Raw genomic sequence first — 15,905 nt, 5'->3', positions numbered from 1 at the left:
CCTACTAATTTTGCTACATCGAACTAAATAATCAACATTGAACTTGATTTATAATTGATGAATTTTAAAGTTATTGAACCGAATCTAATTCTGAAACAACAGTGAACTTTCATGCTAAATAACTGTTGTCTTTTTGAGCTGCTTTGCAGCAAATGTTGAAGGTGTATCATATTTGAATATTTTGCATCATTAATTTTGTAATAGTCCCTTGATTTGACAATTAATAATTAATGGCTATACATATTGGACATTTGTGTTTTTATTATTTCTATTTCCCCCAGTACTAGGAACTTATTGTTATGGAACCTTTACTGATGGTCTCGTTTCCGCCCGGACCAAAAAACGTCATCAGGAAGCGCCGCGGCGGCGATGATAAAAACAAACGTACACATGTCGCAAGAAGTAATGAGAGAATCCGCTTTCAGCCGTTTGTGTGCAACAGAAACAACCCGTATTGATTGTCTATCATAGTAATATTCCACCGACCATTTGAGGATCAACTACCAAAAGTAAGATTGCCAAATATTTTAATACTATACGTTGTCTGTTTGTGTTGACAATTGCTGAACAGTATGACCCTCTTTTTTTTTTTTTATTAATTCCACATTACATATTGAGCGTCTGTTGGTGGCCTGTAGTTGCAGGTATGCCGAGCAGCTGTCCCGAGTGTGGCTCATCTAATGTGGTGGAGGATGATCTGTACTCTCAGAGGCAGTGGGTGTGTGTGGACTGTGGTTCAGTGGTCTCTGAGGGACATCTGACCACCACAGTGAGCGATGAGACTCAGGGCAGAGGTAACCAAGCACGGGACACTTCGCTTTCAACTGATTTTAATTCAGTCTACTTGAAAACTGCTGATTTAACATCCACTTCTTTTGTTTTGTCCAGCTGTGCCCTATCATGCTTCCACAGAGGCGATAAAGAAACCCTGTAGAAATCTAATTGCTGGTAAGATCAACAGCTCATAATATTTAACAAACTAGTTAACAGTTATTGAAATGTTTGGAGCTTGCTGTCAGGTTCAGCGATTGGGTTCTTTATTATGAAACGTCTCTTTCTGGTATTCTTCTGGTATACTATAATACAATTATAGTATTTATAAAATATTTTTAATTAGCATTTGTTTTTATATTTTTTAGTTTAAGTATGTACTTCTGTAAATATATATATATATATACACACACACACAAATTCATCCTCAACCCATCCAAGATGCAGATGAATTTTTCTTCATCTGAACAGATTTGAAAAAATGTAGCATTCCATCACTTGCTCACCAATGGATGCTCTGCAGTGAATGGGTGGCATCAGAATGAGAGGCATCACAGTAATCCACACTACTCCAGTCCATCAGTTTGTGTCTTGTGAAATGGAAAACTGCTCTTTTGTAAGAAAAAACTGATTATTAAGATGTTTTGATTTTTAAACCCTCACTTCTGGCCAAAATACGAGTCCATAATCCATAATATTGCTTCCTCTAGTGAAAAAGTCCATCTTCTGTTATCGTCTCACATCATATCCACTGCAAAATATTTGTTTAGACATGTTTTGAACCGTTTTCACTTGCAAACAGTGTTTGGTCTGTGCATATTTCTCTCCTGATTCAGGTGCTGTAACTTTTTCAATAGAGAAAGCAATATTATAGATCGAGGACTGTATTTAAAGGCCATGTTGCAAGGTTAATTTTTTAACGAATTTGTGCAATTTGCTTGTTGGTTCTAAACATTTAAACTGTTATCCATTGTATTTTATGTTGTTGGGTATCACAAAATGGAATCTAATACGAAAAAGTAGGTACTATCTTATAGCGGTCTCCTTTCCCCCACAATGCATTGCATCACGTCACGTTGGGGAGAGAATTTACCAAAGCCACCTTGAGAGCATTGAGACTGACTAGAGAGACGAGTAGTAGACTCGCAGTATTCAGATAGCGGTGATTATAGATAGATAGATAGATAGATAGATAGACTACATGTATAGATAGACCAACAGACAGAGAGATAGAGGGATATCGACCAAAAGTGACCCAAACGCACTCGCTTCCCTACAACACAAGCTTTTCAGCACAGTTTCCATGGGACAGCACCGCCCACACAAGCACCTGCCAAACACAGCGACACACACGTGGCTACGTTTGCATAAACATTTTCACCGGAGGAAGAGATAAACGCTTAAAAACGTCCATATAGCTAGCATGATGCCTTCTATTTCTAGATGACAAAGTTTACCAGTACTACGACACTATGACAAAGGTTACCGGTACTTATCTGAACCAATGTCATGATCACTGCCACCACTAGAGTGCTACTCGATGACAGTAAAAAATAAATAAAATAAAAAAAAATTATATGTGTGTGTGTGTCGTTATTGTGCACTGCTGCTCGTTGCTGCGATGCTAAATGATAGCAACTCACCAGGACACTTCACCAACTCTCCACTCATTCTCCTCCGACCATGCATTTAATAAGCCTTGACGGACAGCAGTTCTTGGCAATTCCTCATTTGTCCCCTCACGGCTGGCTCGATCGAAATTACACGGCTGCAGGCCATCATACATGTTGGCTCTTGCCAACTCTTCCTCATCCCAGTCAGTCGCTATAACGTTAGGTCTGATGCTGCGCGTGTTCCATGCAGGTTTTTGAGCTCGTAATCACTATTTCATACCACTACTAACGACTTTGTACCGTTCCAGGCAAACTGTCTGAGCGCAAGGAATTGTAACTAGATTTTTTATTTTATTGCAACGTTACATTGACCTAAAATTGTTTTTTCAATGTGTACCACTTGCATAAACACTGCATCTGTAAGGCATTTTTATTTGTAGGGGCTGTCATCGTTGTTTCGCGTGCTGTGTGACCTCGGAACTCGGAGTACATCAATCTAGTATGAGACACGAGTTCACTGGTGGGAAGTCACGGGTTTGATTGCCGTTCCAGTGCACTTTCACGGGTTTAAGGTTGGAAAAACACGGGTTACGGGTTGCCTGGAACGTGGCATCATACTAGACTGAGGCTACCTTTCCTCGACTTCTCCCCAACGTGACGTCATCACCGAGTTGCGTAAAAAAATGTTAATACCAAAAACTTAAAAAGGTCTTTAAGACCATTTTTGAGACATTTTAAAAATGATATACATGTTTTGAGGGATTTATGTACCCATTAATCAAAAGTGGTGGTTAACTTGCAACATGGCCTTTAAGTCTAAAGCAACAGTTTGAAGTGAAAAACATGTTAATGATTAATTCTGACTTGTATTTTCCTTCTGACGGCACCCATTCACTGCAGAGGATTCATTGGTGAGGAAGTGATTCATTGCTAAATTTCTCAAACTCATCTAAATCTTGGATGCCCTGAGGTTAAATACATTTTCAGCAAATTTTCTTTTTTAGGTGAGACTGTTCCTTCAAACGCTAAAGTTTAAATCCACACCGTTTTTTTTATTTAATATTTGGTTTTATTTCAGTTATGTTTTTGTCAGTTTACAATGTTCCTCCCTCTCCAGGTTTTTCTCGGGTGCGTGCACTGTGTCGTATCCTCCGATTATCCAGTGACATGGAGTCGGCAGTAGTGAGTCTCTTTGAGCGTGCTTACAACCACCCGAGCTTCATCTTTGTGACCTTATCCAAGAAAGAGATCTTGGGAGGCTGTTGTGTACTCTCCGTCTGCCGCCAGTGCAACTGGCCTGTTGCCATGGGAACAATTGGTTACCTGTTAGGGGTGGACAATGCGGCACTGGGCGCTGTTTATCGGGAGTTTACAAAGGCTCTGAACATTGAGATCAACACTGTGGGCATCATGGACTTGCTGGAAAGCTTCTGCTATGAGTATGTCTAACGCTTTAATGACTTGCACAGTATTTTAGTTGATGTAAAAATCAGATTGTTCACTTGCTGTGTTTTTGTAGTTTCAAGCTGGGTCCTCAACAGGTGGACGAAGTGTTTGCTGAACCCCCCCAACGGCTGGTGGACAGGACTTCAGCTTTGATCGAACTAGCCGCGGATGCCTGGATAGTGACGGGCCGCCAGCCTCTGCCCCTCCTGTTTGCAGCAGTGTATCTGGCCTGGCAGTCGCTAAATCCTAAGGTGAGGGACGTAGCCTAATATTCAAATAAATGTGCCATTTCAGTGATTAACACTGAAAGTGAGACATTTCTGGTCAATCTGCAGTTTTGCAGTTTGCAAAAGTAAAAAAAAAGTGCTTTCTAAGCAAAGAATTGACCGCACAACTGCTTTCAACATAATAATAAATTTTGTTTCTTGAGCAGTAATCATTGCCAAATATTGCCAACCACAGCAATATCCAATATAGTTGATGGCCAGTGTATATAATTCTTGACAATAAGTCATTGGAGATAAAATGTAGAACATTTACCGTAATGTGTTCGCAATTGTCCACTGCAGAAGAAACCAGTATCACATGATTCTGGTCTTGTATTTGTGTTTTTATCAGTGGATATGAAATGTACCCTGTATTATAGAATGCATCATATTTGCAGGTCCGCATGAAATACACCTTTATTAAGTTCTGCAAGATCGGAAAAGCGCCGGAACAGTCATGGCACAGGAGCAGAGATTCGGTGGTGAAGCGGCTGAAAGAGCTGCGGGACGTGCTGTGTAAGCTGGGGCGAGCGCTGCCGTGGCTGAGGGGTGTCACGGTGGAACCCAACACTGTGGTCCCGCTGGTGGATGACATCCTGAAGAACCACAGAGCTTTGCTCATGAGGGCTGTTAGAAACCACGAACAACAGCTGCAAAATGAGTCCCAAACTGCACAAACGACAGAGTGTGACAATGAGCGATCAGATTCAGACCGCGCCGATTCACATTGTTCAAAGCCAGCTGAGCTCATGGATCCTGATCAGGCCGGGTGTGAGAATCCTCCTGATGAAGAAGCCATAGATTGTCAGCTGCCACCAAACCACTGGAGTAAAAGGCACTTGTTTTTACCCCCATGTGTGAAGAATCGCAAGCGGCAGAGGGTTGACGCTCCGCAGCCGGAAGTGACCGGAGATGAAGAGATATCGGACAGCGAAATTGAGTCATACATTCGCTCTCAGGATGAAATTGAAATGTATCTAAAGGTTCGGAAGGAGCTAAAGAAAAATGCATGATTTTGTGCTGTTGTTTACATATAATTAATTACTGCTGATTTCCTGATACAGTCAGTTTTTCGTTACATTGATTTTATTTCATGGTTTTCTTGGATTAGTTCTGTTCGTTGTTAATAAAAATCCTTTTTTCAGTTATTTCTGTTATTCCTGCATAATATTTCCTTAATGATATTCAATACTTGTTTAATGTTGGGGTGATGATTACACACATTACCTGTTGTGCACTTTCTACCATAAAAAAATGCACTTTGTAGTTTTTTTTGTTTGTTTGTTTTTACTTTTGACAACCATTTGAAAGGTAAAAAAGTATTTCTATCACCAGAAAAACTTTAGGTTAGAATTATGGCTAGAGACCGAAAAAAAAATGCACCCGTTTTCTGTTACATCTGTGGGTGTTTTAATACATCTAGATATAGATTTATACATAAAAAAAAAAAAACTTCAGTTCTTTGACATTAAATGGAGTATTTGATCATATTTTTCTCCTTTTTTTTTTTTTTTTTAACATTCTGCAGAGGAGTAGAAAATTATGAAACCTTTTAAATTTGGATTATTTATTTAGGTAATATTAGGCGGTTTTTAATTTCAATTTCAAGATGCAGGGCTGTTATGAATATCCGTGTTTCCATGTTATTTATAATCATGTCAGGAGCGTGTAAATTCATATTATTTGATCGATGCCTGCAGGGTGTGGCATAGGCTGGCAGATGCCACCCTAAAAGAAAGCCTTGCCACCCCACTTGGAACTGATTCAAATGATTTGCGATCCCCAAACTGACTCAAATGATTCGCGAACCCGCTTTGAACTCCCGAACTGACTCAAATGATTCGCGAACCCGCTCCGAACTCCCGAACTGGTTTGCGATCCCCAAACTGACTCAAATGATTCGCGAACCCGCTTTGAACTCCCGAACTGACTCAAATGATTCGCGATCCCGCTACGAACTCCCGAACTGATTCAAATGATTCGTAAAACCCCAAGATGACTCAAATGATTTGCGATTCCGCTTTGAACTCCCGAACAGACTCAAATGATTCGCGAAACCGCTCCGAGCTCCCGAACTGATTCAAATGATTTGCGATCCCCAAACTCTAATAATTTACAAAGTATTAATATACTGTCATATTTTTGTTGTTGTTGTTGCTATAAAAACAGACTTAAGCCATCAATAGCCTTTAAAATGGCTTAAAATACATTATACAAAAAAATAATGAGGCAATAATGATTGGTTAATAATAACACTGTTAAAATGCATAATGTAAGCAAATACAAAATAAACAATTTATGTACATGTTATTACAAATGCCATGTGATTGCTGCTGTTACTCAGTCTTACAGGACGATCAAATCCTTGTTTAGGCTACTGACCAAAACATTTAATTCAAATATTCACTAAATCTTTCATTTTTGGCCACCTTTTTGCTATAGATAACACAGGCTTTATAATTTCTTCAACAAAAAAACATGCATATCACCACCCTTACAAAAATAAACCATGGTTTTATCATAGTAAAACTGCTTAGTTTCCTTTTGCATGATTTCCTTATGCTTGAGACTATAAAAAAATAAGAGTCGTAATAAAGTTATAGCCACAGGTAAATGTCGAGAGCTACAATTGTGATTTGTAAATAATACAATTTATACATTTAGTTTTTTATTTGATTAAAGTTATTTTTTCACCCCCATAGTAGTTTTTTTTTACCATCATCATATTTGAGGAAGGGGGGCACAACAATACAATCCTGCTTGGGGCACCCATTTGGCCAGCAGCGGCCCTGAAGGTGTTGTTATGCACGTCTCTGGGAATGTGTGCTCTACTACACATAGTGTTCATATAACTTGAAGATAAATATAGTACTATTGCACAGTAGAGTATGCTATACTTCAAGAAGGCCTATTAACTAATAATAATAGTTAATTAAAAAAAAACACAGAAACTCGGTTTCACAGAAAGTTCGGTCTAACTCAAAGAAATTATGTAAGAAATTGCACAGTGAAATGTACTTAAAAAAAGATATACTAAAACATTATTTTAAATATCACACAAGTTGTTTTAATTCAAGCTTGCCAAAACAATTTTTCAAAAACAATTTCTAAAAGTACATTTGTATTTGTGCCAATAATGTTTATTTATTTATTATTATTATCAGCTAATAAAACCTATGCTTCAGAGACCATATTCATATAACATCTAAGGCTAAATGTAGCTCTTGACTGGTTGAGTTAGATGATGATTTACACTGAACAGTAGAAAATCAGTCTCCCCATCTGTAAAAGTCTTGTGTTTCTTATAATAAATTGACATATTGATAACAGTGAACCTTTTATAATGTTCTTAATTACATGTTGATGCATACTGTATGCATTAGTGAGTGTGGTGGCGCTTAAGGATATGTCACTTATTCCTTATGTCTGTAATATTTGTTATAACTGTTTCAAATGCAAGACATTGATTGCATGAGATTAAGTTTGTAAAGTTTGTAAATGTCCTTTTGTAGTGTGCACATATATTTATCATCAAACTGTGATAACTGTGACTAAATTCAGTATATATACGTCTGCCATATGTTGCCACCCCTCAAAAATTCCTGCCCCCTTCTCGCCACCCCATCAATATTTTTCTAGATCCGCCCCTGCCTGCGGCTTTACAAATAAAATGCAGCTTCTGAAGTCCGTGTCCAAAACAAACAGATTTTCTTTAACACATGGTCGTTGTGGATTTATCATTCCATGAACGTTCTTTTCCGAGATCGTTGATATTATTAATGCAGAGTGCTCGCGTCATGTTCGTGACGTCATTATTAGTAGCATGTGCTGTGTGCTTGAGGCAGTAATGGGTCCCGGAGGTGTGTGATCTCAAGGCGGTCGGACGAAGGGGGTCACGATCTTTTATTTTATTTCAGTGCTTTAAGTGGCCCAAAAGAGGTGCCGGTACTCTATTATAGCCTATTTTATTAACGGGGTGACGGGATGGGGGGGCTTATGATATTAAACTTCGTAGCCTATAATAAAAGATAATGAATTTCAAACATTAACAAAACACATTTTTATTCAAAGATCAACCGTCTGTCATTACTCTTTAGTCTGGAACAAGAAACAGCAACATTAAAATCATGAACTCAAATGTCATTGTAAAAAAAACAAACAAGAACAAAACAATGACTGTTGTAACAGTGCGTAAATCAGACCTTTCTGTAACACTTAACGTTAATAAACTTAAACGAAAATAACGAAATAATTGTGTAGCGGAGTATTTTTTGTACACAGTGCCGCGAACTGTCAATCACTCCTGTACGCGTGCATCACTGTCCTCCTCGCAGCTGCAGCAACTTGCGCTCTCTCTCTTCATCAAGCTTTAAAACAAAAAGGGGACAAAAATATCACATTGTCTTTGTGCATAGGCTATAGATTAATTAGATAAATGAATATCTAAATTTGTGCCTAGCCGCCTACGGTATTTTTTTAGAATTTAGAAAAAATGCTGCAGCCAATGAGCAGCCAGCGGGGGCTGCAGGACGACTCAAACTCCGCGGACAGTTTTTAATGTTAATCAGACAATAAATACTCAAGATTTTGCTTTAGTATAATTTTCGGGACAATTAGGGCCAGATTCGGGAGTCGGGACAACAGTTTAGATTTCGGGGCTGTCCCGAATTTTTCGGGACGTCTGGTCCCCCTACCTGAAAGAGCTGCATTACTTCATTAGCCCGCGTCTGACCTGCAATTATAGCATACAGACTTGGTGAGGCGTCAGTCGGCGAGTTTCACACTCTTTCTCCGGCCACGTTGAGTTGTCGACACTTCGCAGTGGGAAAAGAGACACATGCGCTATTCTCTTGTATAACTTGAGGGTGAATGGGTAAATGGGAAATGTACTTCCTGCTCTCGGTGGGAAGAATTAGGAAGCTTGCATTAAATCCGCAGTGCAGGTAAAAGATTAAATCCTTTATTAAAACAGATGTCCAAATGAGCGTACCGGTACGCTAAAAGCACGTTCTGGGCGCACGGAGAGGTGGCGGTACGCTCAAGAGCTATATTTGGAAGTGGCGGTACTGAGTACAGGTGCGTACCGGCCCACTTAAAGCACTGTATACTACATTAGAGCTGTTGGGTTTAAGGGGCTCAGTCGAGGACTTGCATTCTGATGTCTGATGCATTTACACAAGGTATTGACCACTTCAAAATGTTTGAATGTCATTGCAATAATAGCAGAATAGGCCTATCAATCTAACCGGTATTTATTCCAAAGAAAGGGCATGAATGAACATGCTTTTGGCAGTTAATGTTAAGTTTGGATGCAGAATAAAACCTGACAGCAAAGACATTTAAAAGATCTCAAAACACTTTACAATAAGTTTAAGTTAATTAACATATTTTAGTTAACATGAACTAAGAATGAACAACACTTCTACAGCATCTATTAATCTTAGTTAATCAGCATATTAGAATGATTTCTGAAGGATCATGTGACACAGAAGACTAGCTTAATGATGCAGAAAATTCAGCTTTGCATCAGGAATAATGATATTTTAAAATATATGAAGATATAACACAGCTATTTTCAATTGTATTACATTTTCATGTTTTTACTGTATTTTTGACCAAACAAAAGACTTGAGGATAAGAAACTTTTCGTACTGATCTCAAACTTTTGAACAGTATAATCAAAAAATCACCAAAACACCAATTGATTCAATTGTAATATTTTTTTTAATGAATAATAACATGCAGTAATTACAGGAAAACTTACAGAAGCGTTCTCCTCAAAGTACAGATGACTTTGTTCTCTGTTTTTCTATGTGTGTGTGTGTGTGTTTGACTCATATGCCTGCACCCAGGCTCTTCCCTTCATTATGAATCAGACTTTAACATCTTTGATTATCACGTGAGGCTTCACATATGGCACTACACACTCATAAAGCTCTAGTGTACCGAATGATCACGAAATCCTCTTGATCCATCATTCATAAGCAGGAAACTGCTAATGGAAAAGTAAATGCCAAAAAACAGTCATTAATGGAGTTAACATGAAATCAAAACTCACCCTATTAAGTTCTTTAATGCAAGTTTCTGGATTTATTCTGCGTGATTCCAAGTAAAACATATTCTTTTGTAATAACTCTCAAAATAGAATATCTTGCACAGACTCTTACATGTCCATTTTAAATTAAGGTCACCAACATCTCCACTTTTCATATAGAGACTCTTTTCACCATTCAATCAGATGGATAAAATTGACTCCTAAAACATCACATTCAGGAAACAAAATGGGTTGCGAATGCCATGTAACACTTGTGGGATTCTTTGAGCGCTCTGAGAAAAGCCCAACATGAAGGTTACAATCATCTGTTTTATTTCAGCAAATAGCAATGAATCATTTCCATGAATTACACATAATGAATCATTCAAGTTAGCATTTGCAGTCCCTCAATTACACAAGTGTTTCAATCAGTTTTCGTTGTTTGCACCCAGATGTTTATTTTATGTACATTTTGTGGGCCATTTATAGATCTTAAATTGCACTTCATGTGTTTTCAGCCTTTCTGAAGCCAACAGCTGCATCATAGCACGACGCTCGCCATGGCGCAGTGGTTGGCCGGTATACCGATGCGACGGTGGCAGGTGAACATCTTGCGCAGCTCTGCGCGGAAACGGTCGTGAAGCCACGCGTACAAGAACGGGTTGCAGCAGGACGAGCTCATGGCACACAGATGACACAGCAGCTGGATCAGCAGAAAATGACGCTTGTTGATGAGGCGGATGTCGATGTCGCGCAGGATGTTGAACACGTGGATGGGCAGCCAGCAGATTCCGAACGCCGCCACCACGAGAGACACCAGCCTGAAGATCTTCCGCTTGCGCGCCCGCTGGGCCTCGGCCTGGTCACGTGTTCGGTGTCCGGGGGCCACACAGTTGCGGAGTTTAACGGAGATGCAGAGGTAAGAGACGCAGACTGCTGATAAAGGCAGGATGTAGGTCAGTAGCAGCGTGCTGTAGGCGTACACCAGCCGCTGGGTCTCCTGGCCCAACCAGAACTCCTCGCAGATGGTCAGACCCTCGTCTCTGAACTCCACATGATACGTGTGGGCCACAGCGGGGGCGACCAGCACGCACGACAGCAGCCAGATCCCAGACAGCACGTAAGAGCAGGCCGCCATTGAGATTCGCTTCTTCAAAGGGTGCACTGTAGCATAGTACCTGTTACAACACACACAGATTTCAGCATGGTTATATATTATATTATTAAATGATTTTCCGTTGAAATATTAGCCCAAAATCAAGATATTTTACAACATTATATATTTTTTCATTCTCAAAAATTCTCATTATCACAATCATGTGTAATAAATAATTTCTCATTTATATAATTTTTTTTAAATTCTCAACAGAATTAACAGTTATATTTTTACAGTAGTAAAAAATGCTGTAATATTTTTATTTTTCTGTCAAATATTATCCCCATATCAAAGCATATAATAATGAAAACACATATATTTTCAAATTCTTATTACATTAATCTAGAGATTTTACTTTTTGAATGTCAGAGTTTAAAAAATCATATTCTCATTAATAGACTAATGCATAAATAATTCTCATAATTTACTTATTATTTGTTTTAAATTAAAATAATTTAAATAGAATTAATATAGCATTTTATACTATATTAAAAATATTTAATTAATTATTTTTTGTTTTGCATAAATTTTTTGTATTTAAATTTTTATTTGTATATATATATATATATATTTTAGCATTAAGTACTTTTACCTCATTTTATGTTTTAGTTTCAGTAATAGAATAATAAAATGAATAAATATTTGAAAAAAAAAAAAATGTAATGAATTGTGGTAATAATGAAATTCAGGTACAAATTGTCATGAAAAAAAAATCTAAATCACACCCCCCCCCCCAAAATAAGCTAAAATATGCTTCATTTTTCTACATTTAAATATAATTATTTCTTCCTATATGTGATTTATGGGGTGAAATATAACCCCATAAATATGGGGTGATTTTTTGAGTTAAGAAAGTAATTAAAAAGTATATTTTGTCAACATAAAATGTCAAAGCGATTGGAAATAGTGATAGTATAGTTTCAAATTGCAGTATTAACTTCCTAAGCCAAACATCTAATGATCTCCAAAGACCTTTAACATAAAAAAAGACCAAAACCTTTTCAAAATCATCATTCAGTGCACATCCTTGGACATCCTTTCATCTCAAGTGTTCTGACCCACTTCAAGCACACTTAGCTTTGATATCTGCGTCTCGTAACAGGGTGAGCCATTAGTGAGATCATTAGTGGGTCAGGTGCTTGCACTTGCCTGTCAACCGCAATAGCCGTGAGGGTGAAAACGGACACGTATACAGTGACGGGCTGGATCAGGAACACCAGGTAGCACATGAAGCGCCCAAACGTCCACCCGTGAGGGTTGAAGGCGTAGGCCAGCGTGAAGGGAACGCAGGTCACGCACATCAGCATGTCTGAGAAGGCCAGATTGCCGATGAAGAAGTTGGTGACGTTGTGCATCTTCCTCGAGCGGCAGATGACGTAGATCAGAAGGTAGTTGCCAAAGACACCCACCAGCAGCACGAGAACATAACAGGGGATGATAAGCGGCTTGAAGGTCTGCAGCAGGGCGACGTCTGCAAAGGGATAGTTGTGAGGGGCCGTGGTGTTTTGGACCACCATCACCTCGTACACTTGGCTTCCAGGAGGATCTTCTCCACCTTGCAGGCCAGAACCCTCCATACTTTGATCAAAACTCTCCTGCCTCCCCCTGCTGGACGAAAACACAAAGGACATTGCTGTGTGATAGTCAGAATAACAGTTGATCAGAGTGGGCTTTTCAGTGGTGACTTCTTTAACTTTTACATTTTTTCTCGCTCAGTCTTTAATACTCTGTTACATAACCGTGCAGTTGTGAGTTGAAATGCTTTAATGTACCTGTCTGAAAGCGACTTCAGAAAACGAAGATAGCTCTTTGTTGACTCTTTCCAGCATCCAGGGATTTTAAAACACAGAATTATTTGCCTGCAGTGATGTATTTTTCCACAGAGCCAGTGTATCATCACTGTCAAGAATTATGAATGTCAAACCTTAAACACTGATTAAACTCAAAACATTGTACTCATGTAATTTGTGAAAATACAAAAAGACTTTTTATTTATCTTAAATGCCACTCATTTCAGAATTTGGCATTCTTTTCATGCGTTTTGCGGAGTTCAATTTTAAAAACATAAAAATTAGCAGTTTTATAAAATGCCCCCTATTAAGCACTGTATGGTAAGAATTATGAATTGTGTCTATTGAAGTTGCACTATGAAATTTGGGATTCCTCAGTAGGAACTACTTCTGTGTATTTTAGGGAGATTAAATATAAATGTTTAAGTTGATGTACTTTCACTGTCAGGCAAATAAGAAGGATAAATGTCAAACTTAGCAGGTAAGCACTCCCTTGCATGCAATTTAAATGCCAGTCATTCTGAGTTCAGTTTTGCAAAGGTGAAATTTTGCAGTTTCATAAAATGCCCTCCTTCAAACATTGTACGGAAAGAATTATGAAAAGTAGGCCATCTAAGTTACACTATGAAATGTGGAATTCCTCTATAGAAGCTACTGAATTTAATATTTATGGCTGCTGAAATGAATAAATAAAATGAGGAGTAGTTGACGGTGCAACATGCTAAACTGTTTCAAACTGCATTCTCTTATTAATATTCCTTTTCCAATCAGGTTTTAAGATCTTATAATGTATAAGATTCATACATTTCAAATTCATGCATTTCATATATCTGGAGTTCATTAACAATTCCTAAAGACTTCACACAAGTTTGTAATGTCATCATATTCATAAGGGCAGCATCTCATCGCATATATTCTGCTAATGGGGACAGTGGATAAAAAGCCACTTGACAAAATACATCAGAATAAAGGTCATGCCTTATCTATCTGAAAAGGTCCAGACAGGATAATTATGTTCTTTGTGGAAGTAAGTATGCAGTACCATAAATAAACCCATTTATTCTCTAAACCATAAGTGTTAATTAACTCTGGAAGAGCAGAATATTATACTGATAATAGAAAATTATTCTCTATTCAGAAATAAGACTTCCTGTCTTCAGTTACATCCTTAAAGCTTCCCAAATGACCTCTCAACACAGGGAAAAAAAGGTAAGCTGGGACTGAGGCGTTACCCTAAGGTACAAAACCTTATTTATCTCCAAATTATATATTAGTACCTCGAATACCCATGCGTGAACTTTAAAAGAACATAATAATAGCTTGCGTGTATATATTTTTAAAGAGTACCACTCAAGTGTCAGTTTTGTTCTGTTTTTTTTTTTCTTTCTTTTTTTTCTGAGCATTAAGTAACTTCTGCGTAAGGTATTACTCGTTATAAATCTCATTAATAGCACAATCAAGCTGCAAAAATTGAACAGGTGCTTAGCTTTTGACACCCTGGATAGCATGTTGCCTACATGCAGAACTCATAATAAATGCATACTGTTATAGGCTATATCCTTTGACTAAATTGTAGAAATACAAAAACCCGGTGTATAGTAAAAATGATCAGTACCAGGATATTTAACTTGGAATATAAAATTATTACATTACCTAAGATAAAGCGATACTCCTGCCTCTGAGAATTGTGTGAATGCACCTTTTTCTCCGGTGCGGTGCGCCGACTGTTTCCAAACGGCGCGCCGGCGCGCATCTGACGCGCGCAGCGCTCCGTCTCCGGCAAGCGAACCACACGCATCAGCGGGAGACGAACGTGCTGCAGTAACAAGTGTTTCACAACTGTCCCCCGCTCTACTCATGCAAACTGAAGCTCAACTTCTGTCAGTCTGAGTCAGTGAAAACCGTTCGAATAGGAGAGTTGGGTGGGGTTTAAGACTCTAATCCCCTTAACTGAAGTAAAATAAAATATCTATCTATCTATGTATGCTACTCATTAATTAGTCAGAGAAAGTTACGCTCGTGAGGAAGTAATGTACCGTGGACAGTGCCTTTGCGGGGCCATTTGCTAAAGCAATATAAAGATGGGCACGATATAGGCTACTCGTGAAATAAAAACAAACTCAATGCACAAGTCAAAATTTCATAAAATTATGTACATAAATTAAACCGTATTATCGAGTAATAATCTTATAAATCAGCAACAGCCCAGCAATAAAATTAACTGTCACTCACTAAAAAAAAGAAGAAGAAGAAAAAAGAAAGTCTGATTGATAGTTTAAGTAGTTTAGATAGTTTAACCTAACTCTGTAATGTAAAGTGGCGCCAACACGGTTGCGCGAGACGAACCTCGACCACCCTAAACTGACGTCGACCGAAATTGAAGTCAAAATTCTTACATATATGATTCTCCAACTATGTTTCTTTTTCTGTCATTGACAGATATAAAAAAAAAAAAAAAAAAAAAAAAAAAAAAAAACATTTCCACTTTTTTTTTTCACACTTACTACATAGGAGAACATATATATATATATATATATATATATATATATATATATATATATATATATATATATATATATATATATATTGTTTTATATAAAATAGGAGGCTTTTTATATGCGGTATTTACTATTTTGCCTCTGTCCCTAGGCCAGACTTTGGGTCTTCAACCTTATATCACTTAAAATATAATACTAATATACTTTTAAATTCAAACAGAAAGTAGGTATGCATTATAACCCAATTACTTAAAATCTAATATATATATATATATATATATATATATATAAAGAAATATAACATATATATATATATAATATATATCTAATA

The 15,905-nt window shown here is 37.8% G+C and overlaps 2 protein-coding genes across 3 annotated transcripts; one reads left to right on the top strand and one right to left on the bottom strand.

Moving 5' to 3' along the window:
- The first annotated feature begins 326 nt into the window (after positions 1 to 326).
- On the top strand, positions 327 to 5,244 carry brf2 (BRF2 RNA polymerase III transcription initiation factor subunit). The gene is made up of 6 exons (XM_052607310.1): positions 327 to 509; positions 639 to 794; positions 889 to 948; positions 3,502 to 3,823; positions 3,904 to 4,081; positions 4,495 to 5,244. Exons 2-6 carry the CDS (start codon positions 647 to 649, stop codon positions 5,107 to 5,109), a joined length of 1,323 nt encoding a protein of 440 aa, XP_052463270.1. The 5' UTR covers positions 327 to 509; positions 639 to 646; the 3' UTR covers positions 5,110 to 5,244.
- A 4,569-nt stretch (positions 5,245 to 9,813) lies between these two features.
- LOC128021653 (prolactin-releasing peptide receptor-like) lies at positions 9,814 to 14,975 on the bottom strand. Of its 2 annotated transcripts, none has more exons than XM_052608959.1 (3): positions 14,730 to 14,975; positions 12,436 to 12,894; positions 9,814 to 11,308 (listed from the first exon to the last, which is right to left on the bottom strand). In XM_052608959.1, exons 1-3 carry the CDS (start codon positions 14,933 to 14,935, stop codon positions 10,672 to 10,674), a joined length of 1,302 nt encoding a protein of 433 aa, XP_052464919.1. In that variant the 5' UTR covers positions 14,936 to 14,975; the 3' UTR covers positions 9,814 to 10,671. The 2 variants fall into 2 exon arrangements, with proteins under 2 accessions (XP_052464919.1, XP_052464922.1); XM_052608962.1 differs by having other exon boundaries at positions 12,436 to 12,891.
- Between the last annotated feature and the right edge of the window lie 930 nt (positions 14,976 to 15,905).

Source organism: Carassius gibelio, chromosome A10 (genome assembly GCF_023724105.1).
Source record: "Carassius gibelio isolate Cgi1373 ecotype wild population from Czech Republic chromosome A10, carGib1.2-hapl.c, whole genome shotgun sequence".
Lineage (NCBI taxonomy): Eukaryota > Metazoa > Chordata > Actinopteri > Cypriniformes > Cyprinidae > Carassius > Carassius gibelio.
Note: the sequence above shows the minus strand (reverse complement) of the source record. Positions and strands in the feature narration are given on the sequence as shown.

What these genes read in the sequence shown, in the direction of transcription:
- LOC128021653 (XM_052608959.1), bottom strand. Translation starts at nt 14,935, where the DNA reads ATGAGTAGAGCGGGGGACAGTTGTGAAACACTTGTTACTGCAGCACGT. An exon ending in GGAGTATCGCTTTATCTTAG is followed by an intron (nt 12,895 to 14,729) that starts GTAATGTAATAA and finishes GTTTTCGTCCAG; the next exon opens with CAGGGGGAGGCAGGAGAGTT. An exon ending in ACGGCTATTGCGGTTGACAG is followed by an intron (nt 11,309 to 12,435) that starts GCAAGTGCAAGC and finishes GTGTTGTAACAG; the next exon opens with GTACTATGCTACAGTGCACC.
- brf2 (XM_052607310.1), top strand. Translation starts at nt 647, where the DNA reads ATGCCGAGCAGCTGTCCCGAGTGTGGCTCATCTAATGTGGTGGAGGAT. An exon ending in CTGTAGAAATCTAATTGCTG is followed by an intron (nt 949 to 3,501) that starts GTAAGATCAACA and finishes CTCCCTCTCCAG; the next exon opens with GTTTTTCTCGGGTGCGTGCA. An exon ending in GGCAGTCGCTAAATCCTAAG is followed by an intron (nt 4,082 to 4,494) that starts GTGAGGGACGTA and finishes TCATATTTGCAG; the next exon opens with GTCCGCATGAAATACACCTT.